The sequence below is a fragment of the Dendrobates tinctorius genome, unplaced genomic scaffold, assembly GCF_039654945.1.
Source record: "Dendrobates tinctorius isolate UK_male_01 unplaced genomic scaffold, ASM3965494v1 ptg000231l, whole genome shotgun sequence".
NCBI classification, from domain to species: domain Eukaryota; kingdom Metazoa; phylum Chordata; class Amphibia; order Anura; family Dendrobatidae; genus Dendrobates; species Dendrobates tinctorius.
This window is the reverse complement of record NW_027361898.1, coordinates 5,142,843-5,167,468: the sequence shown is the minus strand read 5'-3', so window position 1 is coordinate 5,167,468 and position 24,626 is coordinate 5,142,843. Positions and strand designations below refer to the sequence as shown.

At 47.3% G+C, this 24,626-nt stretch overlaps 1 protein-coding gene across 2 annotated transcripts in view; it reads right to left on the bottom strand.

Moving 5' to 3' along the window:
- Positions 1-2,849: 2,849 nt before the first annotated feature.
- The window catches only part of RABL6 (RAB, member RAS oncogene family like 6), a 53,093-nt gene continuing 31,316 nt past the window's right edge, over positions 2,850-24,626 (bottom strand). The window contains exons 10-16 of one of the 2 annotated variants that reach the window (XM_073556015.1): positions 9,078-9,418; positions 8,599-8,752; positions 7,625-7,822; positions 7,327-7,546; positions 6,951-7,116; positions 5,526-5,578; positions 2,850-4,497 (exon numbers count right to left, since the gene is read on the bottom strand). In XM_073556015.1, coding sequence (XP_073412116.1) covers positions 4,297-4,497; positions 5,526-5,578; positions 6,951-7,116; positions 7,327-7,546; positions 7,625-7,822; positions 8,599-8,752; positions 9,078-9,418 — 1,333 coding nt within the window. In that variant the 3' untranslated portion in view covers positions 2,850-4,296. The remainder of the gene's footprint in view (positions 4,498-5,525; positions 5,579-6,950; positions 7,117-7,326; positions 7,547-7,624; positions 7,823-8,598; positions 8,753-9,077; positions 9,419-24,626) is intronic. The other variant, XM_073556016.1, reaches the window with a different exon arrangement.

Below are 24,626 nucleotides of genomic sequence, written 5' to 3'. Positions count from 1 at the left end.
AAATTTGGTGGAGGTTCCATCATGCTTTGGGGCTGTGTGGACAATGCCGGCACCGGGAATCTTGTTAAAGTTGAGGGTCGCATGGATTCAACTCAGTATCAGCAGATTCTTGACAATAATGTGCAAGAATCAGTGACGAAGTTGAAGTTACGCAGGGGATGGATATTTCAGCAAGACAATGATCCAAAACACCGCTCCAAATCTACTCAGGCATTCATGCAGAGGAACAATTACAATGTTCTGGAATGGCCATCCCAGTCCCCAGTCCTGAATATCATTGAACATCTGTGGGATGATTTGAAGCGGGCTGTCCATGCTCGGCGACCATCAAACTTAACTGAACTGGAATTGTTTTGTAAACAGGAATGGTCACAAATACCTTCATCCAGGATCCAGGAACTCATTAATAGCTACAGGAAGCAACTAGAGACTGTTATTTTTGCAAAAGGAGGATCTACGAAATATTAATGTCACTTTCATGTTGAGGTGCCCATACTTTTGCACCAGTCAAATTTTGTTTAAATGCAGATTGCACATTTTCTGTTAGTACAATAAACCTCATTTGAATCCAGAAATATAACTGAGTCCATCAGTTATTAGATATATGAAACTGAAATAGCTATTGCAAAAACCAAAATTGTTAGAAAGAAAAAAGGTTAACATTAATAGGGGTGCCCAAACTTTAACATATGACTGTATGTACACAGTGACTGCTCCAGCAGAATAGTGAGTGCAGCTCTGGGGTATAATACAGAATGTAACTCAAGATCAGTACAGGATCAGTAATGTATGTACACAGTGACTACACCAGCAAAATAGTGAGTGCAGCTCTGGGGTATAATACAGAATGTAACTCAGGATCAGTAATGTATGTACACAGTGACTGCACCAGCAGAATAGTGAGTACAGCTCTGGGGTATAATACAGAATGTAACTCAGGATCAGTACTGGATAAGTAATGTAATGTATGTACACAGTGACTGCACCAGCAGAATAGTGAGTGCAGCTCTGTGGTATAATACAGGATGTAACTCAGGATCAGTACAGGATCAATAATGTAATGTATGTACACAGTGACTGCATCAGCAGACTAGGGAGTGCAGCTCTGGAGTATAATACAGGTTGTAACTCAGGATCAGTACAGGATCAGTAATGTATGTACACAGTGACTGCATCAGCAGAATAGTGAGTGCAGCTCTGGGGTATAATGCAGGATGCAACTCAGGATCAGTAATGTAATGTATGTACACAGTGACTGCACCAGCAGAATAGTGAGTGCAGCTCTGGGGTATAATACAGGATGTAACTCAGGATCAGTAATGTAATCTATGCACACAGTGACTACACCAGCATAATAGAGAGTGCAGCTCTGGAGTATAATACAGGATGTAACTCAGGATCAGTAATGTATGTACACAGTGACTGCACCAACAGAATAGACAGTGCAGCTCTGGAGTATAATACAAGATGTAACTCAGAATCAGTACATGATAAGTAATGACACAGTGACTGCACCAGCAGAATAGTGAGTGCAGCTCTGGGGTATAATACAGAATGTAACTCAGGATCAGTAATGTAATGTATGTACACTGACTGCACCAGCAGAATAGTGAGTGCAGCTCTGGAGTATAATACATGATGTAACTCAGGATCAGTACATGATAAGTAATGTAATGTATGTACACAGTGACTGCACCAGCAGAATAGTGAGTGCAGCTCTGGGGTATAATACAGGATGTAACTCAGGATCAGTACAGGATCGGTAATGTAATGTATGTACACAGTGACTGCACCAGCAGAATAGTGAGTGCAGCTCTGGAGTATAATACAGGATGTAACTCAGGATCAGTACAGGATCAGTAATGTATGTACACAGTTACTGCACCAGCAGAATAGTGAGTGCAGCTCTGGGGTATAATACAGGATGTAACTCAGGATCAGTAATGTAATGTATGTACACAGTGACTGCACCAGCAGAATAGTGAGTGCACCTCTGGAGTATAATACAGGACGTAACTCAGGATCAGTAATGTAATGTATGTACAGAGTGACTGCACCAGCAGAATAGTGAGTGCAGCTCTGGGGTATAATACAGGATGTAACTCAGGATCAGTAATGTAATGTATGTACACAGTGACTGCACCAGCAGAATAGGGAGTGCAGCTCTGGGTTATAATACAGGATGTAACTCAATGTGTGTGTGTAGAAGGGCTCATACTCACATGCGGGAAACTCAGACGAGTCTCGCACGTCAATACCCGATATTTGCCGCCGACACTCGGATCGGAGCGTTCAGCTGCACAGAAATACATGCAGCTGAACGCTCCGCTCCGAGTATTGACGTGCGAGACTCGTCCGAGTTTCTCGCAAGTGAGTATGAGCCCTAAGTGTGCTAAATTGATGTTACCACCCATTCAGCCCTTTGTTGGATTTGTTGAATCTCTAATAAAAATCTATTAATTCTGCAACAATTACAACAGGTAATGTCTAGATAACTAAGCGGAGAAGATAGTGAGACTGTATCACCAGGCTGCTATGAAAGGCCCATATAATTTCACCAGTTGCTACTACAGAACAACGGTGGCGAATCGTTAACTCCCTGTATTGCTCACAATCTGAATGCTTCCTCTTGGAAACAGCTAATATTTGGGAGATGTTATCTGCAATACCAGAATACATATATGCAGGAGTACAGCAGACGCAGTGTAGATTTCCTTTGCTGGCTTGGACCGATCCTGACCCGAGATGTGGGCGCCCCCTTGGGACACAGGATGGCCATTATACTATTAGCAAGACTTTCCACAGGCGATTGACGTATTCCAGGAATGTCTATGCAGTAATGGCCAAAGACTTGTCAATAAAGCTTTAATGGAAATCATCAACGGCTGTAGACAGGAAATGAAAATCCCCGCGATCAATCAATATCCCTGAGCCGATCATTGCTGCAGAGGAAATTACACATCCATTAGTTTCAATGGCCATCTATGGTACCAGTCTTTATAGGAGGGCTAACAGGAATCGAGCAGAATTCTGAATGCAGCTCTCTGTGACCTGATCTTTCACAAAAGTCAAAACGGCCATTTTGGAGCTTAAATCCCCAAATTTGCTCTACTGGGTTCTGATAAGATGCATTCTCCCATGTGCAGTAATGGAGTCAGAGTTAATTTACAGCAATTTTTCTTTTAATGTGCATCCCCCCTTTCTAAGTTCAACAAGCAATACGCAGACATAGGACGTCACCTCTGTACAGATCTGTGCAGTTGCATCAAACCTTCAAGAGGTCGGGTTTTATAATAGTGGAAGAGCATGAGGGGGGATGGGGTTAACCGCAGGTAAAGGCCCCCTTCAAGGGTCTCGGTTCAGGAGCCATCAGCATAAGCCCGGAGGCATAAGACAGGGGGGTCAGGGGAGCTGGAATGAATTTGCTTCATGCCATTCTGCTTCTGACCTCACAATTTGGTCACCAATGATAGAAAGTACCCAACACTTCAAACACGAGGGGGGAAAGGGGAGAAGACAGAGCAGACAACAAAAGAAAATACTGAACAACCGCACCACAAACACAAAAAAATGGAAAATGAACACCAGTCGCTTCTAAAAACCAATAATTCTCTGCCTCCCCCTTGAGAAATTCATTTCAACTGGGGAATTCTTGGATGTATTGGCGTCCTGGTCGGCCCATGACGGCACCGTGGTAAAGTGGCTGCCTTGATTGGGTGGCAGCAATTGCCTTGCATTAAAAACAATCCAGTAAATTAGGGAACAGATTAAAAGAAGGGCAGAGAACTTAAGGCCTCAATTTCCTGGAGATGAACACCGACCAGGGGTCTAGTTCAGGTGGAGTGTTGCTGCAGACACGCATGCTGGTCAGGGTTGGTCCTCCCGCGATTTTACTAATGAGGAGAGTGCAGAGATTACTGGAAGTGAGTGGCGAGATTACGCAGCCTGGGATTTAGTGCAGAGGTGCAAGTTTTTGTTTTCTGGTTCATACAGTACGATGGAGGTCAGTAGAGACCGGAATGAATCCAGGGTACAGCTGAAGGTCTTAGAGCGAGCAAGACACGTAAAGGCTTCCCCTCAAGGCTCCTCCCAATTCGAGCACTTGTAGTGTTGTCTTGCTTCCGCTGGGTGAGAAGCAATAATCCAGATCCAAGATGGGGGGAGAAGATGGACCTCTTCCTCTGTTAGAGGTTGCTGCAGAGCACCACCATGCTGAAGAACAAGGCTGTGCTTGCTCTGGGTGGAGGACGAAGTGAGGGAGGCAGAGATCTCAATCCAAGGATGAGCATGGACAACCTAAAGCTCCTCATACTCCCCACCTGAGCTTGGCTTGCTGGGTTCACCTCCGCCCAGGAAAGCCTCCAGTTCATCGATCTCTTTCTTCTCTTTGCCTTTCTTGGGCTTTTTCTTCTTCTCGTCTTTGCCTTCCTCCTTTTCTTTTTCTTTGCTTTTCTTGTGTTTAGTCTTTTTCTTCGCGGACTTATCCTCTTCTGGAGTCTGTTGGGGAAATTAATGCCCAGCTGACATTACACACTGAGGATTATAGATATCAAGCTAACTTCAAAAGGAGACCACCACCTGATGTGAAAACTCAGCTTTTACTCAGGCAGTCCCCCCCCTCCAATATATTCATTCAACTCTCTAATGTTTTAAAGGGTTATTACCCAAAAAACAAAAATATTGCTTACTCATTGTCAATGGAACTGATGGAAATTGTAAAGTACTGCACACGGCAGTCCAAAAGACAATGAATGGAGCAGACGGTCGAGCATGCACACCTCACTCCATTCAGGACGGAGCTGTATTTCCCCATCCTCAGAATTGCTTGGAGTCCCATAAATAAAGGATTACGGTACCTTATATTATTTATTTTTGGGGAATGAAACTTAGAAGCACAACACATTTTTTCCACATTTTTCATATCAAATTGAAATACCTATAACATTTTTATTATTTTTGTCCAGTGTAAACATATTGACCAACAGTTGATTTTTTATTACTTCAACACAATAAAAATTGGTTTTGTGACTTCATTTTTTGAGGTTTTTTTTAATTGAAATTTTAGCTCCCTTAATATTTTGAGTATGGAGCTGTGAGAGGGCTTGTTTTTTTTGAGGGATGAGTTGACGTTTTCATTGATAATACTTTGGAATACATATCATCTTTTGATCTATTTGCGCTTGATTCTTTGTAAAATCAGACAAATAGAAACCAGTCAATCTTCCATTGTTTTTTTTATGGTGTTCATTAAAAATCGGATAAATCGTACAATTATTTTATAGCTCTAATCATTATGGACACGGGAGGTTCTTTTCTGTCTAAAAGAGGTCAGAAGAAAAAGGCTGAAAACTGCAATTTGGCAGACCCAAACTGGAAGAATGCCATTGTCACGGTCAAAATAGAGCTGTCTAACCTTTCTGACCCGAGCACAATTTCCTAGAGAACAGGTGGCTCAGTGGTTCATAACGGGGCGTACAGATAATACGTTACTGTCAGAGATCTCCTTTTGGAAACCGTTTTCTTACCTCCTTTGTTTTCTTTTTCTTCTTTTTCTCCTTGGAGACTTTGCTATCCTTATCTAAATATAAAAAAAATACATATCTATTAAAGGAGCTGCCCTAATAAAAAGCTATTTTACATTTATCATATTAGGGGATTAAAGGGGTTGTCCGAAATGGAACTATTGATGACCTATCCACAATATATCAATGTATAGGAAGGACCACAACATCCCCTTGTATAGCTTAGTGATCTCTGCCAAGTACATTCACTTTAAATGGGAGGTAAAGTGCAGTAGCCACTAAGCAATATATGGGGTCATCGTGTTCCATCCCTGTATTTCGCGTAGTTTTGGCCACTCTAGTTTTCATCAGTGTGGATTGTCAGGTGTCAGACCATGATCACCACCAATGTCGTGGTCATCAGTCCTAGACATCCCCTGCAAAAAAGCAGAGAACAAGTGCAAGGATTCTCTCATTCCAGAGAACCAGTCCTTTCCTGATTTCTCCCTACCTTGTGTTGGTAGCTGCAGGAAAATTGACCAAGCACAAAAATTACATCTGAATAAGTAGAAATTGCCCCCACACAAAAAAGGACCAACTTTAAAGAGTTGATCCATTGCATTAATTGATACTGAAGCCACTTGGGTGGGCTTCCATAAATCAGTTGTATCCAGTCAGGTGTTTTAGGCCAGAGGTGGAAACAGTGATGCCAAAGCTGTAGGGTATGTGCACACATTGCGGATTTGGCTGCGGATCCGCAGCAGTTTTCCATGCAGTGTACAGTACCAAATCCGCTGTGCACATGCTGCAGAAAATTCCACGCAGACTTGCTGCGGTTTATTTTCCGCAGCATGTCAATTCTTTGTGTGGAATCCGCTGCGTTTTTACACCTCTTCCATTATAGGAATCCGCAGGTGTAAAAACGCAGGCGAAATCCGCACAAAATCTGCAAGAAATCTGCACTAAATCCGCAGGTAAAACGCAGGTCATTTTACCTGCGGATTCTGTGCGGAAAAATCCGCACAGCAATCCGCAACGTGTGCACATACCCGTACAATTTGTGCACCCATCCGGCGGCTGTATCAGAGTCAGTGTCTGAGAATAAGCTCATAGCAATCTATGGAATCAGTTTCCATTGGGTGTTTCTGTTCCTGCTGCATTGAACCAAAAAGAAAGTAATGGCTTATTGTACAGAACGATCATCTACTAATATACTTTCTCTTGGACACTAGCATCCTTTCACATGTCCACGCAGCCATGAGATCAGCACAAGGGATTCACCCTGTTGGAAGATGCGGTGCCACGAAGAAGTGCATCAGCATATGGCATTGCAAAAAATAAATAAAAAGAAACAGAAACCACTATGGAGGGCAAATGTACTGATATTTATTGTATTCTGTGACATTGGATAGCCATAATAAAAGAATTATAAATTGCTCCCTCACTCACCTTCCTCGCCATCCTTGATCATCTTTTCATCAAACCCCAACCCAAAAAGATCGGTGTCTTGCCTCATCTTGAAGGACGTCACGGCGGTCTTTACTGGCTGTGTAGGGACAGATGACGCCTCTTCGCTGGAGCTTTCAGACATGTTATTCAGCACCGGGAAATCCTCCTATAGGACGATAAGCTTGTCATTGCATTGAAGGGATTTTTTAATCTTCAGCTAAATTTCTGCAGCCTTTTTAGGTGGGACAAAGTAACAGAAGATCGGTGGGATGGCACGCCCAATCCGACCTGACATTGCTGACCTCTCCAGATGATAGCCCACCAATTTCAAAGAAATTCACTTTAGTACCTCTTGGCTTCTATACTTAGGACTCACCTTAGTCTTCGATACTTGGTTTGAGTCTTCGCTGTCAAAATCAGGGTCATCCATGACAAACGAAAGCATCTGCGTGGCTATAGGCCCTTCTGGATCACTGTCAGAGTCCTCCTGAGCTTTTGCTTTACTTTTCTTGACTTTGATGGAGGACTGACTTGATGTTGGTAATGTGTTCTGTTTCTCAGGGCGAGTTTGAGGGGCTGAGGGTTGAGTGGGCTTCCTGCAACAAAGATATAATAGGTAAATATTACGGGACTGACTGGAATTACCATACTAGAGTTCATTTGGCATCTCTCACCATGAAAATAACTCTGTGTCAATGTCTTCATCCCTGGCTATGTGCACAGGGGCAGAGGCATCTTCATCATCACTGGACAAAGTAATGTTTTTACTGGGGATGACGACCAGAGAAGATTTAGCAGCTATCCTGTCGTCAGGATCCAAATCATCCTGGAAGCCGACGACCATGGGGTTTGTCCCAGATACGTCCCCATCACTGCAGCCAGATAAAGGGAGGAAAAAATCCCCAAATCATGTCAAGTGTTGGAAAGAGGGACATTCATTGTTTGTTATTTATCATAAACCACTTACAGAGATATTCTTATCTCCGTAATCAATGACGCATCATAAGATATATCAGAATTTTATAATCGCAAGGATTGTCATTTCTACTATATGCTGTCATACCAATCAAAACTGAAAAAGTCTGAAGCACCCAAAAATCAACAAATACAAATAAAAATAATGATTATATTCAGTATCGCCACGTCCTTAAAAGTCCAAACTATCGAAATATAAAAGCTAACAACATGGGATAAAGAGAAAAAATAAAATAATTAAAACACCAGATTTGCTGTTTCGGTTACAGCACCTGTCAAAAAAAGTGAAAAGCTATCAAAATGTATGTACCCCAAAATTGTTTCAATGACATCAGATCGCCATGCAGAAATCACACAGCTCTATCAGCAGAAAAATGTTAAAGATGCAGGTCTAAAAAAAATGTATTTTTTAAGCATTATTTTAAACCTAAATTAAATTATAAAAAAGAAATAAAATGATTCAAATTTTCTATCGTTATAATCAAACTGACCTACCTGGAGCTGAGAGGGAGAGAGCTCCGTCTGCCTAACAACTTAGGTGCTTCGGTCGCTCTCTGATCTGTGCCCGTATGACCACCAAGACGTAACCATATATCCCCAAGCCTCTATGGAAGTCAATTTGTGATGTACAAATACATCTAGTTACATTGAGGGGTTAAATTTAGATACTCACCTGTCACTGTCTCGCCTTTGTCTCAGAGACGCTCTCGTTAGATCTCTTTGTGTTGAGCTATCCTCCAGGAAGCTGCGATCTAAGCTGTCTTCAGGCACAAAGTCTTCTACGCTCTGCACCCTCATGGGTTGTTCTGCAAGTGATGGGGTCTCTGCTGAGGAACGAGACAACACGGGGTCATTGGACAGAAGTAAAAACAATCCAAGGACATTAGATTCTGTCTGGTGAAGTCATTAGCCAAAAGGGCTTGTTATTTCTAAGGAGGGGATAAGCTGCCTAAGATACTACGGCACTGTAAAGCTAAAAGTAAAAAAGGTATGAAGATGCAACAAGTTCAACCTCTGCCCCCCATATATAGTTACAAAATCCCATGAGGGCCCCCCTGACTATATCCTAATGTGCACGGTCACATAGCATCAGTCTGCTGTATTGGGAGCCCAGTAACGAAAACCCTTAGGCCTCAGGTATTGTGGATGCACCTGGCTTAGCTGGAAGACTTTCAGGAGTGGAGGAACCAAATAAACGAGACATGAAGCCACGTTTCTGCTGAGGTGCTTGAGACAGAGGAGGAGATGACACTGTGGATGGAGAAGGACCAGAGACTTCAAAGACATCCAGAGCAGAAGGTGGAGGAGACGCAGCCAGGGGAGGAGATGCGGGCACTGTAGTTGGTATCTGAAGAGGCGTGCCAGGGCCAGAACTGTCAGGAGAACCAGAGTTTATAGGGACTACAGGGGACTGAGAACCGGAGGAAGGGCTTTGTCCATTGGTCGCTACCGGAGAAGCCAGACGTTTATTATTCTCTAACATTTCCAGGAATCTGCAGGAACATACGGGATATATTAGCAAAAGGAGACAAACATCTTATTGACAGATTGTGCTGATACGAGACACGTCAGAATTCACACAGAAATACGGAAACATGCACAGAAAGAGCGCGTCATCTGGTTAATAAGCCCAGGGTGAGTGGGAGAATGCGGTACATGTCTGCCGGTGCCAGCTATGTGCAAAACACAGAGGGAACTGCATGGCATACGGCACACTGTGAGGTCCAAAAATGGACAGCCAAGACGAAGAGAGGGTAACTACACCCGAGAAACCATAAAGCCACCTGGTGCAGAAAACAAGCAACACCAACCCTCAGTGGCTTTTCTGCCCCTTACTTCAAAGGGGTTGTCCGGTTTAAAATGATAAGTCTGCAGTCACACTGTGTGTCACTCTGTGTGACTGCAGACTTATGAATCCCCCAGCACGCACAGTTTTGCATACACTTGGCCAGAACCTAACAAGTGGGCGCAGCCTCGCTCCACGACCTGTCTAGTGATGCAATCATCCAGTGGGCGCAGCCGTCTACTGCCTGCGGCCCCGCTACATACAAGTCTATGGAGTAGGGCTGCGCCCAAATGTCAGATTCTGGATGGGATTTTGCATAACATATATCAGTGCCGCACCTGGCGCTGACACCGATGAATCCTTGCAGCACACAGTGTGGGTGCTGGGGATATTCAGACACAGAGCGACTGCAGACTTATTTTAGACCAGACAAACACTTTAACCCCTTTTTGACATCAGACGTACTATTCCGTCCATGTGCCCTTGGCCAATTTGACCATGGACGGAATAGTACGTCATCGCGATTGGCCGCGCACACGGGGGGTGCGCGGCCGATCGCGGCTGGGTGTCAGCTGATTCTCCCAGCTGACACCCGGCACTAAGTGCCAGGAGAGGTCATAGACTGCTCCCGCCACTTTAACCCCCGAAATGCTGCGATCGCAGCATTTTGGGAGCAGGCAGAGGGCTGACAGCACGAGTCACCAGAGTTAAGAAACTTCCTGGTAAGGCCTGTTTCACACTTCCGTTTTTTTTGTTCAGTTGCAATCCGTGAAAGATGTGAAAAACGGATCCGTTTCCGTTGTGACACCAACGTATGCCACCGGACCTTTTTTTTTTTTTTGACGGATCCGCTGAAGTCGGACTGCGTCCTGGAAAAGAAGAGAGAGAGAGAGGGAGGGAGGGAGAGAGGGAGGGAGGGAGAGAGGGAGGGAGAGAGGGAGGGAGAGAGAGAGAGGGAGAGAGAGAGAGGGAGGGAGGGGGAGGGAGAGGGAGAGGGAGGGAGAGAGAGAGGGAGGGAGGGAGAGGGAGAGGGAGAGGGAGGGAGAGAGAGAGAGAGAGGGAGGGAGAGAGAGAGAGGGAGGGAGAGAGAGAGAGGGAGGGAGAGAGAGAGAGGGAGGGAGAGAGAGAGGGAGGGAGAGAGAGAGGGAGGGAGAATTTTTCTTCCTCCTCACTGCCTTTCCGGAACGCTATTCAGGGTTAAAATCCCTGCCAGAGCAAGTCTGCCGGGCATGCGCAATACAAAATAGCGGACCGTCACTCTGAAAAAACGTTTCAGAGTCCGTCTCCTCCGCCCGGGAACTGCTACAAATCTGACAGATCCGTCAAAAACGGGCGAGACTGACACCCCTCAGTCAAAATCCGCTGCTAATGTAAGTCTATGGGGGGAAAAAAACGGATCCGCCAAAAAAGGGGCGGATCTGTTTTTTTTTTTTCTAAAAGTGGCGGATTTTGACTGACGTAAAAAAACAGAAATGTGAAACAAGCCTAATGCGCAGTGCATGTCAGGAAGTCTCTCAGTGTCAGTGCACTGTGTGCTGCTTCATTTGCATGCTATAGAATCAGCCTGCAAAAAAATGATTTAGTGGGACAAAGTATAAGTTAGAATAAAGTAAAAAAAAATGTTTTTAAATAATTGTTAATTTTTTTTTTAAAAAAAAAAAAAACAAAACAATATTTAGTCTATCACTAAATATTTGAATGAAAAAAAATCTAAACAATAAAAGTACACATATTTGGTATCGCCGCGTCCGAAACAACCCGACCTATAAAACTTTCCCACTAGTTAACCCCTTTAGTGAACACCATAAAAAAAGGCAAAAAAGTATTAAGTTACGTACCGGTAACGGTATTTTTTGGAAGCCCATGACAGCACCACGAGAGAGGGGATCCGCCCTTTAGGAACAGGAAACCTACAGATACAAAAAGGGCGGCACCTCTCCCACGCATCAGTTGGATTACAGAGCTTGAGAGGCTACCATGGTTAGTACACAACATATAATATATACAACCTATCTACCCTATTTATCAGAAATATTTTTATACCATCTCCCACATACAGTAAATTGTGGACAATCTTCTAAAGGAGTGCACCCCTATATGTGAACAAGGGAGGGAACTAAGGGTGCTGTCATGGGCTTCCGAAAAATACCGTTACCGGTACGTAACTTAATACTTTATTCGGACTCCCATGACAGCACCACGAGAGAATTACAGAGATGTAAACTAACTTAGGGAGGGACTACAGCCTGCAGCACCCTTAGCCCAAAGGTGAGATCTGAGGAGGCACCCATGTCTAACCGGTAGTGGTTAAAAAAGGTGGAAGGAGATGACCAGGTGGCCGCCTTACATATCTGATCAATTGACACTCCAGATCTTTCTGCCCAAGACGATGCCATGGCACGAGTGGAATGCGCCCTCAGGTTCTGTGGAGCCGGACCTCCACCTGCTGTGTAGGCAAGAGAGATAGCCTCCCTAATCCACCTTGCTAATGTGCGTTTCGATACCCTACAACCTTTCCTGGGACCTTGGAAGGATAGGAATAATGCATTCTCCTTCTTCCAAGGATCCGTGGCTGCTAAATATTTAAGTAAGCATCTCCTAATATCTAATGCCTGAAGTTTTTGCTCCTTAGGGTTGGTCGGATTAGGGAGGAAGGAAGGTAGAACTATCTCTTGTGTCCTGTGAACTTGTGATGCTACCTTGGGAAGGTATGCTGGATCTGGCCTTAGGATTACTCTATCCTGTAAGAACTCTGTGTAAGGGGCCAATCTGGAAAGTGCCTGTATGTCGCTCACTCTAGGTGCGGATGTTATCGCTACTAGAAACGCTGCCTTAAGAGATATAATCTTTAATGAGGCAGAATCCAAAGGTTCAAACGGACTTTCTGTCATGGCTGTAAGGACTAAGTTTAAGTCCCAAGGCACACATCTGTCTTTGTGTATGGGTCTCGATCTAGCCGCTGCTTTGATGAACCTTGCTACCCAATAGTTATTGGCAATATCACATGCAAACAAGGCTCCTAAGGCTGAAACCTGTACTTTTAATGTACTTGTGGAGAGACCCAATTCGAGACCCCTCTGGAGAAACTCCAGAATATGTTTCGTGGGAATTCCGTCTCTGACATCAAACTGAAAGGTGGACAGGAATCGCTTCCAGGTCCTAGCATAGATGTTAGTGGTAGTTAGTTTTCTGGTTTTTAGGAGGGTATCAATTAAATTCTTGGAGAACCCTCTATCCTTTAATAGTGTCCTCTCAAACACCACGCCGTCAAATGGAGTCCCGCTACTTGCGGGTGGCTGACTGGCCCCTGGTAGAGCAGATCCGGAAGGTTTGGCAGTACCCAGGGATCGCATACCGACATGGTCCTCAACTAAGCGAACCAGGTCCTCCTGGGCCAAAAGGGGGCAATTAATATGACTCTTGCCTGATCTTCCTTACTACCAGAGGTAGAAGATTTAATGGTGGGAAGGCGTATGCCAGAGAAAAGTTCCATCTTATCAGGAGGGCATCCACTGCCAGTGGATTTTCCCTGGGATTCAGAGAGCAGAACGATTTTTCTTTTCTGTTTTCTCTGGTGGCAAAGAGGTCCACCTCTGGCTGACCCCATCTGCTGACAATCTGGTGGTAAATATCCCTGTTCAAAGCCCATTCTCCTTGCTTCAGAGCCTTGCGGCTTAGAAAGTCTGCCTTCACGTTGTCTTTTCCTCTGATGTGGAGGGCTGTTAAAGATAGAAAACTTTCCTCTGCTATCTGAAGGAGACGTTCTGTTATCCGCATCAGGGCGTTGGAACGGGTTCCACCTTGGTGGTTGACATATGCTACCGCTACCTGGTTGTCCGAGAGTATCCTCACGTGATGGCCCTGTAGGTACATAATGAGTTTTTTGACTGCCCGCTCTATCGCCAATAGCTCTCTCTGGTTGGATGAGATCTCAGCATCAGAATCCCAATGTCCCTGTACCACTATGTTCCCCATATGGGCCCCCCAACCGAAGGGACTAGCGTCTGTGGTTATAATACGGGTTATCTGCGTTACCCAGGGCACCCCTGAGGCTAGGTTCTTGTCATCGAGCCACCATCTAAGCGACGTAACAGCTGAGGGGCTTAGCAACATTTGACCCTGTAAGGAGCCTCCCAAGGCCCTGCTATTAACCAGGACGTCCTTCTGAAGGGCTCTAGTATGGAATTGTGCCCACCTGACTGCTGGGATGCATGAGGTTAGAGAGCCTAACAGGGACATGGCCTGTCTGAGGGTCATAGAAGGATTATCAATCGCCTGAAGGACCTGCTGCTGTATCTTTTGCAATTTATCCAATGGTAATAGACACTGCTGAGTTTCTGAATTTAATAGTAAGCCTAGAAACTTCTGTATCTTTAAGGGCTGGAGTCGGGATTTTTCGTAGTTTAATATCCACCCAAGGTTTTCTAACCTTGATTTAGCTTTTTCTATCTGGGATATACAGTGGCCCACTGATTTTCCCACAATCAAAAAATCATCTAAATATGGAACAATTAAGATGTCCACTTCCCGTAAATGAGCCATAACCTCGGCCACTATTTTTGTAAATACCCGGGGTGCTGCTGAGAGACCAAAGGGAAGGGCTCTATACTGATAATGATGGACTGTGCCGTCTACTGAAACTGCCACTCTCAGGTACTGCTGGAAATCTGCATGGATAGGTACATGATAGTACGCATCTTTCAAATCTGACTGCCATAAAACACCCTTTAAACAATATTTTTATTGTTGTATTGATGGACTCCATCTTAAAAGTACGATTAACCAAAAACTTATTAAGGAAACGTAGATTAATAATCGTCCTAAATGTCTTATCAGGTTTTTGGATCAGGAACAAGGGAGAGTAGAACCCTCTTCCTCTCTCAGAATCTGGAACCTCTATCAGGACGTTTTTCTGGCAAAGGCTTAAGACCTCCGCTTCTAAAGCTGCTTGTTCGAGGGGTGAAGATCTTAAAGGAGTTGATTTAAAAGTATCCCGCGGGACCTGGGTAAACTCCAATCTAAGCCCGGTGGATATTACCTTGCGCACCCAGTCACTATTTGTAATCTGTAACCATGCCGGGAGGAAGGATGACAGTCTACCCCCCACGGGAATTACTAGTCATTGATTCTGTCTCTTTTGATCTCTCGACGAGCGTCTGAACATGTAGCCCGTACCTCTTCTCCTTCTATCTTCCCATCTGGGACGGTCTCTAATAGGCGAAGAATTGCGCCTTCTCCCCTGACCGAATCTCCTTCTACCAAATGGACGTCGGTAGGACGCAGACCAGAGATTTGGGAATTTTTTCTTGTCGTCCCCAGCTTTCTCAAGCAGTTCGTCCAGGGCTGCGCCAAACAAATATTCACCTTCACACGGAATAGCACAGAGCTTCGCCCTGGACTGAATGTCCCCCTGCCAGCACTTCAGCCACAGGGCTCTACGAGCCGCATTAGAAAGACCTGTTGCCCTGGCGGCCATTCTTACTGCATCCGCTGAGGCATCTGCTAAGAATGCTGCTCCCTCTTGGATTGTTGGTAGGGCCCCAAGAATTGTTTGCCTCGATGTACCCTGTTTTAATTGTGACTCTAACTGGTCCAACCAGACCATCATAGACCTGGCCGTGCATGCTGATGCCACTGCTGGTCTTAAGGACCCGGCAGTCATTTCCCAGGTATTCTTAAGGAAGGTATCTGCCCTCCTGTCTAGGGGATCTTTAAGGGATCCCATGTCCTCAAAGGGTAGCGAGGATTTTTTCGATGCCTTCGCAATGGCTGCATCTAATTTGGGGGCCTTGTCCCAAGTATTCACTGCCGGATCGCCGAAGGGATATCTGCGTTTGAGGGCTGGTGGTAGTGACCCTCTCTTATCCGGTTTTTTCCACTCTCTGTGGATCAGATCCTGGATTTTCTGATTTAATGGGAAGACTCTACGCTTCCTCTGCTCCAGGCCCCCGAACATGACATCCTGCATGGATAACTGGGGCTTAGGCTCCTCTACTTCCATTGTCCCTCTGACTGCTTTGACCAGCTTGTCTACACGGTCAAGTGGCAGACAAAACCGCCCAGATTCCTCTTCTCCTGAGGAGGACGAGGGAGATGAAGCCTGGGAGTCTCTACTTCTCCTCCATTCTGCCGAGGAATCGGACTCCACCGGGACCCCGCCCCTTAGACTTTCCGGCTGGGACAAAGACTTTAGGGTTTCCTTCATTTCTGCCCTATGTCCCTTAAACTCGCCGCTACCGCGGGCGACTCTTCCGCCACTGTCTGCTGAATACAGGGGGGGCACAATTTTTGGGGGCATGAGTCAGGTAATGGGCATGCACAGAGTGCGCATTCCCTTTGTTTAGTTTTACTTGTAGCCTTCTTCCCCTAGAATAAAACACAGAAGGGGGGTCCCGTCACTGAGTGAACTTTCACGAAGATCACTTACCAGAGCCACAATCAAGTACCGGAGAATGAGGGGGATTCTTCTCAGTCGATGCTCCTGTCTGCCTAGAGGAGCTTTTATGACTGGATTGGTCACTTCGTCCCGCACGTTCCTTACTGTCACGGGACTCTTTCTTTTTCTGCTTGACCTGCCGAAGGTCATCCAGGGGCGGCAGTGATGCTTGTCGCTGCTGCTGCTCCTGATCGCTCTCCATTACTGCTCGCAATATTGTGGCCAAGGCAAGGCACCCTGCCAGGGTCCTGCCTATATACCCCTCCACCGGACAGCAGTATTCCTGCCGCGCTCCTCCCCACTTAATAGGGCTCCCTTCCCCAGCTGGCGCCGCACCTGGCCAGAGAGCCGACGCTTATCGGCGTTTTCGATGGGCGCCGCCATCTTGGTTTTCTCGCGCCTGCACAGTGGCGCCGCTGACCCGGAAGCGCATCCTCCGCCCGCCCCCTGACGTCACCGCGACCCCGACGTGACCGGAAGTCACGCGGGACGCCCGGGCGCTCCGGAGTGTAGCGCTCCCCGGTCTCGGCACCCCGCAGCCGCGCCGGCCCCCGATACCACCGCACTTGCGCCGCCGGAGCCAGGAGCCCCCGGGGGGCATACTCACCGGCGGCGGCCTTACGCTGGAGACGGACCTCCTCCGGACGCCGCTCCCTGCTGCATACGCTACCGCCGTGCCACCCATCCTGGGCCACCGTGGCGTCCTCCAGGGGTTCCGCACCAGGCCAAGGTAGGAGACCCCCTCGCTACCTGTATCGGCCGGCCGGCCTGGGATCCGGTTCTCTGTAGGATCCCGTCCCCTCAGGAACAGGACACCAACTGATGCGTGGGAGAGGTGCCGTCCTTTTTGTATCTGTAGGTTTCCTGTTCCTAAAGGGCGGATCCCCTCTCTCGTGGTGCTGTCATGGGAGTCCGAATAAACAATGCTTTATCATCATACTGTCGAACAAAAAGTGGAATAACATGAGATCAAAAAGATAATATTTTTTATTTATATAGCGCCAACATATTTCCGCAGCACTTTACAATTAAGCGGAGCAATTATAATAAATAGGGATTTTCATATATAGCTGCATGATCCGGTCATCAGCCCGTGTGCTTAAGTGCAATAGTCAAGTATCAAGTGCAGTTATCGTGTGCATGGAGGGTGTTGAGACAGATGAATAGTAGGGTGCAGATTCAGAATAATATTTGGAAGGAGGGAACAGGGCAAAGTTAGTTTACTGAGTAGTTGATGTGGTAGGCTTGTTTGAAGAGATGGGTTTTCAAAGCGTGCTTGAATAGGTCGGGGCTAGGTATCTGTTTGATCGTCTGGGGAAGTGCATTCCAGAGAGCTGGCGCAGCACGAGAGAAGTCTTGGAGACGGAGGTGCGAGGTTCGGATTACGGGGGATGTTAGTCTTAGGTAATTTGTAGAACGGAGGGCACGTGTAGGGCGATAGACAGAGATGAGAGAGGGGATATAAGGCGGTGCAGAACTGTTGGGAGCTTTGTGGGTGAGAGAAATGAGTTTATACTGGACCCTGTAGCGAATAGGTAGCCAGTGTAATGACTGGCACAAGATGGAGGCATCGGTGAAGCGGCTGGACAGAAATATGATCCTGGCTGCCGCATTCAAGATGGATATAAATAAACATGGTACCACTGAAAACGTCATCTGGTCCCGCAAAAAACAAGCCCCCGTACAGCTCCATTACCGGAAAAATAAAAAAGTTATAGCTCTCAGAATAAAGCAATGCAAAAATAATTATTTTTTATATAAATAGGGATTTTCTGTACTCACCATAAAATCCTTTTCTCCGAGCAATTCATTGGGGGACACAGAGACAGTGGGTGTTATGCTGCTTGCCATAGGAGGACACTAAGTAAACCAGAAAAAAAGTTAACTCCTCCCCTGCAGTATACACCCTCTCGCTGGATGAGATTTCTCCAGTTCGGTGAAAAAAAGCAGTAGGAGCTTAAACAGTCAACAAAAACCATAATGTCACAACCTAAGAATGCTACAATGAGCCAGTAGGCTAAACAGGGTGGGTGCTGTGTCCCCCAATGAATGGCTCGGAGAAAAGGATTTTACGGTGAGTACACAAAAATCCCTATTTCTCCTACGCCTCATTGGGGGACATAGAGACAGTGGGTCATCCTAAAGCAGTCCCTGGGTGGGGAGCATACATCTGCTAATACCCCATGTCAACACTGAGGTACTGTTGATTGCAGGATGCGTCCGCCGAGAGCTGCATCTGCAGAAGCCTGAGAATGAATTTGGTAATGTTTTGTAAAAGTATGCAGACTGGACCAAGTCGCAGCATTGCAGACCTGTTCTGCCGACGCTTGGTGCCGAATGGCCCAAGAGGCGCCCACTGACCGGATAGAGTGCGCCTTAATCCCCGCTGGGACAGGCGCGTTCCTGACACGGTAGGATTCCTGAATCGCCAAGCGAATCCACCTGGCTAGCGTTGCTTTTGACGCGGCTAGACCCTTCCAATGCCCCTCTGGAAGTCTGAACAGGGCATCTGACTTGCAGAAGGGAACCGTCCGAAAGATGTACCGTCTCAGCGCCCTAACCACATCCAGGCGGTGGAGGGACTTCTCAATTTGATGGACTGGCAGACAGAAGGAAGGCAAAACAATTTCCTCGTTGAGATGGAAAGAGGAGACGACCTTGGGCAGGAAGGACGGGGACGTCCTGAGAACTACCTTGTTCTGATGAAAATTCAGGAACGGAGAACGGCAGGACAGGGCTGCCAATTCCGAAACTCGTCTGATTGGCGAAATTGCCACTAGAAAGACCACCTTCCAAGAGAGGACGGTCAGTGACACGTTCTGCAGCGGTTCGAAAAGAGCCTCCTGTAAGGCCCCGAGAACCAGCTTAAAGTCCCATGATTCCAATGGACTTCTACAAGGAGGCGCCACATGGGAAACTCCCTGAATGAACGTCTTGACCTGAAGTTTGGTGGCAATTTTGCGTTGGAAAAGCACTGACAAGGCCGAAATTTGGCCCTTGAGCGAGCTAAGCGCGAGGCCTGATTTTAATCCGGATTGAAGGAATTCCAATATGGCCGGAATGGAAAACACCAGAGGGGATCGACCATGATCCTTGCACCACGAAAAGAATGTTTTCCAGGTGCGGTGATAGATGCGCATGGACACAGGCTTCCTAGCACTAATCATGGTGGAAATCACATCGTGAGAACCCAGTCTGTGCTAAAATCCAGGATTCAACAGCCATGCCGTCAAAGACAGGGCCCCGGAGTTCTTGTGGTAAGTCGGGCCCTGTGAGAGTAGATCCATGCGATCTGCCAGGGGACGTCGGCGACTAGTTGTATTAGTTCTGCGTACCATGCTCGGCGCGGCCAATCTGGCGCGACTAGGATCACTGGTACTCCCTCCGCTCTGATCTTCTTGATGACCCTCGGAAGCAAGGGAAGAGGGGGAAAGATGTATGGGAGCTGAAAACATGGCAGAACAAGGGCGTCCGCAACGATGGCGCATGGATCGCGTGATCGGGCAATGAACCGAGGAACCTTGTTGTTTAGTCTTGAGGCCATGAGATCCACATCCGGAGTCCCCCAACGATGACAAATCTGCTGAAAGACTTCCGGATGAAGAGACCACTCTCCTGAGGCAATGACTTGCCGACTGAGAAAATCTGCCGCCCAATTTTCTACGCCCGGGATGTGGATTGCTGAGATGGGCGAATGGTTGGTCTCGGCCCAATGGAGGATGTGACTCACTTCGTGCATGACCATCCTGCTCCAGGTACCTTCCTGGCGGTTGATATACGCTACAGCCGTGGCGTTGTTGGATTGATCCTGATGGGGTGACTTGCGAGGAAATGGTGGAAACTCCGTAGAGCTAATCTGATCGCTCGTATCTCCAAAATGTTGATGGGGAGACGTGACTCTCGGGTTGATCAACGACCCTGTGCCGTGTGGTGACGAAAGACCACACCCCAGCCGAGAAGACTTGCGTCGGTGGTTACTACCAACCATCTTACTGGGAGAAAAGACCTCCCTTGATTCAGGGAGGACCTCAGTGTCCACCACCTGAGGGCTTGCCTGACCCGCAGGGACAGAAGGATCCAACGGTCCAGGGAGAACGGGTTCTTGTCCCAAGCTAACAGCAACGCATGTTGTAAGGGTCGGAGATGGAACTGTGTAAATGGAACTGCTTCCATCGCAGCCACCATCTTTCCAAGAACTCTCATGCTCAAACGAATGGAGTGAGAAACTGGTCGGGAAAGAGTCTGCGCTGCCTGTTGTAAGGCTTGGGTCTTTTCTGGAGGGAGAATGGCCAACCCACGGGAAGTGTCCATCTTGGATTCATTCATCTTGATCTTCATTTCTAAAAAGAAAATCTGCTGAGCCGGTTTTGGGTAAGACTTTTCGAAGTTTATCTTCCACCCCAGGCGAGAAAGTGTATTTACTGTTATATCCACGGATTCCTCGCAGGCTGGAAGGGACGGACCCTTGATGAGCAGGTCGTCCAGATACGGTAACACCACTACTCACCGAGAGTGGAGAATGGCCATGACAGCCGCCATGACCTTGGTAAAGACCCTGGGGGCGATGGCGAGTCCGAAGGGCAAGGCAACGAACTGGAAGTGTTCCTCGTGAATTGCAAAACACAGGAACTGCTGGTGGGACGGGCAATTTGGAATGTGAAGGTAAGCATCCTTGATGTCGATGGATGCTAGGAACTCTCCTTTTTCCATGGAAGCGACAACTGATCGGAGAGATTCCATTCGGAATCGCCGTACCTTGACAAACTGATTTAACAGTTTGAGATCCAGAATAGGTTGCATCGTCCCGTACTTCTTTGGAACCACAAAAAAGTTTGAATAAAATCCCCTGAACCTTTCGTGATGAGGGACCGGAATGATGACTCCGTCCCTTAGCAAAGTCTGAACAGCCTGAAGGAAGGCTCTTGTCTTTTTTCTTGGGGGGGAGAGGAAAGGAAAAACCGAGTTGGAGGGGGAGAAGAAAATTCTATCTTGTTTCCGGAGGACCCCAGCTCCCTGACTTGTCGTGGACAACCACGAGCCAGATGTGGCTGAAGGAAAGTAGGCGACCGCCTACTTTGTCGGTGTCCGCCGGATACCGCAACAAGTCATTGGGTAGATCTATGAGATCTGGCTCCCCTAGATCCAGAAGCCCTAGGCCTGGGTTTCCAAGTGCGGTTAGGTCTGTATGTGACCTGGGAACCTCTGTCTCCACGCGGCGACCGATCTGATCCGGAAGAGAAGGTAGAGCAGGACCAACCGGAATTGTTGCGAAAAGATCGAAAACGCATTGGCTGTTGGTTGCGAAACGGCCGTACAGCCTTTTGCTGAGGAAGGAATTTACTTTTTCCCCTGGTAGTATCAGAAATGAGCTGGTCCAGTTTCTCTCCAAAAAGACGACCCGTTTGAAAGGGGAGAGAAGTCAACGATCTTTTAGATGTGGCATCCGCCCGCCAGTTGTGGAGCCATAGGGTTCTTCTAATGGAGATCACATTAGCGGCAGTTTAAGCAGCGCAATTGGCGGCATCAAAAGAAGCGTCCACTACCAAGTCCGCTGCGTGAATTATCTGCCTGGCGACAGTGGTCGCCTCCGGAGGAAGTTTGGTGTCCTGGAAGGAAGACTTCTGCCCAAGCGGCCATTACCTTAGTGACCCAAATTGCCATGAAAGATGGAAAAAGCGCTGCTCCTGAAGCTTCAAAAACTGAACGGGCAAGGTAGTCAATTTGACGATCGGAGGGGTTTCTGACTGAGGAACCCTCAGAAACGGATAGGAGCGTTTTAGAAGCAGGACGCGATACAGGAGGGTCCACCGGAGGGGACTGTAACCAATCCTTCATTAGGTCCGGATCAAAAGGGTATTTAGCCTGAGTAGACTTATGCCCTGTGAACTGCTTATGTGGACGATCCCTATGTTTCTGGACAATTTCCTTAAACTCCGGATGGCTGGTAAATAACCTGCGCACACGCTTGGTTTTCTTAAATGAGATAGAGTGTGCTGGAGCGGGAATATTTTACTCATCCAACTTCAGAATCCTGTTGACTGATTCTATAAGAGAATCAAGCGACTCTTGATCAGTTGGGGGATTCTGAGGGGCTGACGTGTCAGATTCGAATTCAGAGTCGTGCTCGCTGTGAACCTCAGGAGAGGGAGAGCGAGAGACAGGAGTCGCCAATGCTGAGGCGTGAACGGGACTAGGGGACGCGTCATGGGTCCGCTTTCTAGAGATCTGACCATCCCTTGAACGAATACGGCCCCTGCTGGTGGACGGTTCCTCGGGAGGTAAGGGCGCTTTCTGACTTAAAGAGTCCTCCCGGAGGGAGAATATAGAGTGGGTCAGAGACTCCACCGACCGTGACAGGGACGCAGCCCACTTAGGGGTACTAAACGCAGGACGCCCGTCAGCAGTGGCAGCGAGGGGCGTTTGAGCGCAGGCCGGGTCGCAGACCGTGCATAACGGATTAGTCTGTGCACTGGGTAAGGCAGACTTGCAAGTGGTACACACGGTAAAAAACACAGTGTGCTTCTTAGCAGCCCTTTAGCCTCCTTAGATTGAGACATAGCGCTCCTGAAAGGATTAGAGTCTGTCTGCAGCTGCAGGGAATGTGCCGAGAAGGGGTTAAGCTTTAATCTGAGGGCAGATGCAGCTTACCCACGGTCCTGTGCTGTGTCCCCCGGGAGGAAAGCGGTGGCCCTGTGGTGTCACCCGGTATCTGGCAGAGTGCACGCCTCACAGCTTGTGTCCAGAGCAGGCTGAGGTAAAGGACATGGCCCCCGAGATTAGAATTGGGCGTCTCGTAAGGAATGAGAGGCGCCAGGAGGAGGGGGCGGCGACGCTAGCATGGGCGGCGCTATTCAAATTGCAGCCTAGTAGGCAGGAGAAGCCGGGGACTAAATTTTTGGCCTACCCACGGTAAGCGCTGAGAGCGGGGGGGGCGCAATGGGGATGGGGCGCCCCCACTAAGTCAGCGTTTCTTCCGGGGACCAGGACCCGACCCCATACCTCTACTCCAGTGCTCAGGCAGGCCGCTCTGTCCGGGGCCATCCCTGCAGGTCTTCTCATCCTCCTGGGCTGATGTAGCAGAGCTGCAGGAGTTCTTAAAGGTGTATGCTCAATAGATCCTCCCTATGGCAGGGGGATGGAGAGCTATGGGGCTGATTCAGGGCATTCGGTAGCGCTGTTCCAGTCTTCTACTCCATGTGCTCGGCCTTGTATCCGTGGATTACCGGGACCATAAAGAACATCGCCATCATCGCCAGAGGAATCAGCCCCAATCATCGCAGGAAAGTGTACGGGGAGGTATACTCTGCGTGCTTGCCTGTTGGTTCGGGAGAGAGCGGGCCATAGAAAGGAACCGTCGCCCCCTTCACTCCCTTAATTAAAAAATAAAAATTTACAGAAAAATCAAAAATAAAATAAAAACGGTGGGGTCTGAAGCCAGACCCAAGTGCCTCCTATAGACACTAAGCAAGAACTAGAGAAATCTCATCCAGTGAGAAGGTGTATACTGCAGGGGAGGAGTTAACTTTTTCTGGTTTACTTAGTGTCCTCCTAGTGGCCAGCAGCATAACACCCACTGCCTCGGTGTTCCCAAATGAGGCGAAGGAGAAAATAGTTTTTATTGTATAAAAGCGCCAAAACATAAAAAAAAGATAAAAAGATATAAATGAGGCATTGCTGTCATCGTACTGACCCGAAGAATAAAACTGCTTTATCAATTTTACCACACGCGGAACAGTATAAACAGCCCCCCCCAAAAAAAAAAAAAAAAAAATTCATGAATTGCTGGTTTTTGTTCATTCTGCCTCCCAAAAATCAGAATCCTCCCAAAAATCGGAATAAAAGGCGATAAAAAATGTCACGTGCCCGAAAATGGTAAAAACGTCAACTTGTCCCGCAAAAAACAAGAATCTCACATGACTCTGTGGACCAAAATATGGAAAAAATATAGCTCTCAAAACATGGTGATGCAAAAACTATTTTTTTGCAATAAAAAGGCGTCTTTTTAGTGTGACAGCAGCCAAACATAAAAACCCGCTATAATACCTCTTTCACACGTCCTGATATTTCCAGCACCAGAGATGTCAGTGTCCGTGTGTGTAATACTTGTGGCACAGGTGTGGCAAGCGTGTGCCGCATCAATACCACAAGGACGGGCGCCAGGAAAGAAGCATTACAGCAAGCGCTGTTCCCCAGTGCCGGGTGCTGAACACGGCTCTCATCATTCTCCCCTGCCCTCCCGGCACCGATGCGTGTTACATGGATGACACCCATGTGTGTTATGCATATGCACGTGTGCTGGATGTTTTGTGGCCCGTGCTGACATTAAAAACCGGACATGTCAGCGTGTTTTGCACAGAGACACATGGTCCGTGGAAACACACTGACATGTGCACAGACCCATTCACTTGAATAGGTAAATAACGCTCCGTTCCTTCAGAGTCTCTCCGCATGGCTAACTAGCACTGTACAGCGACATATG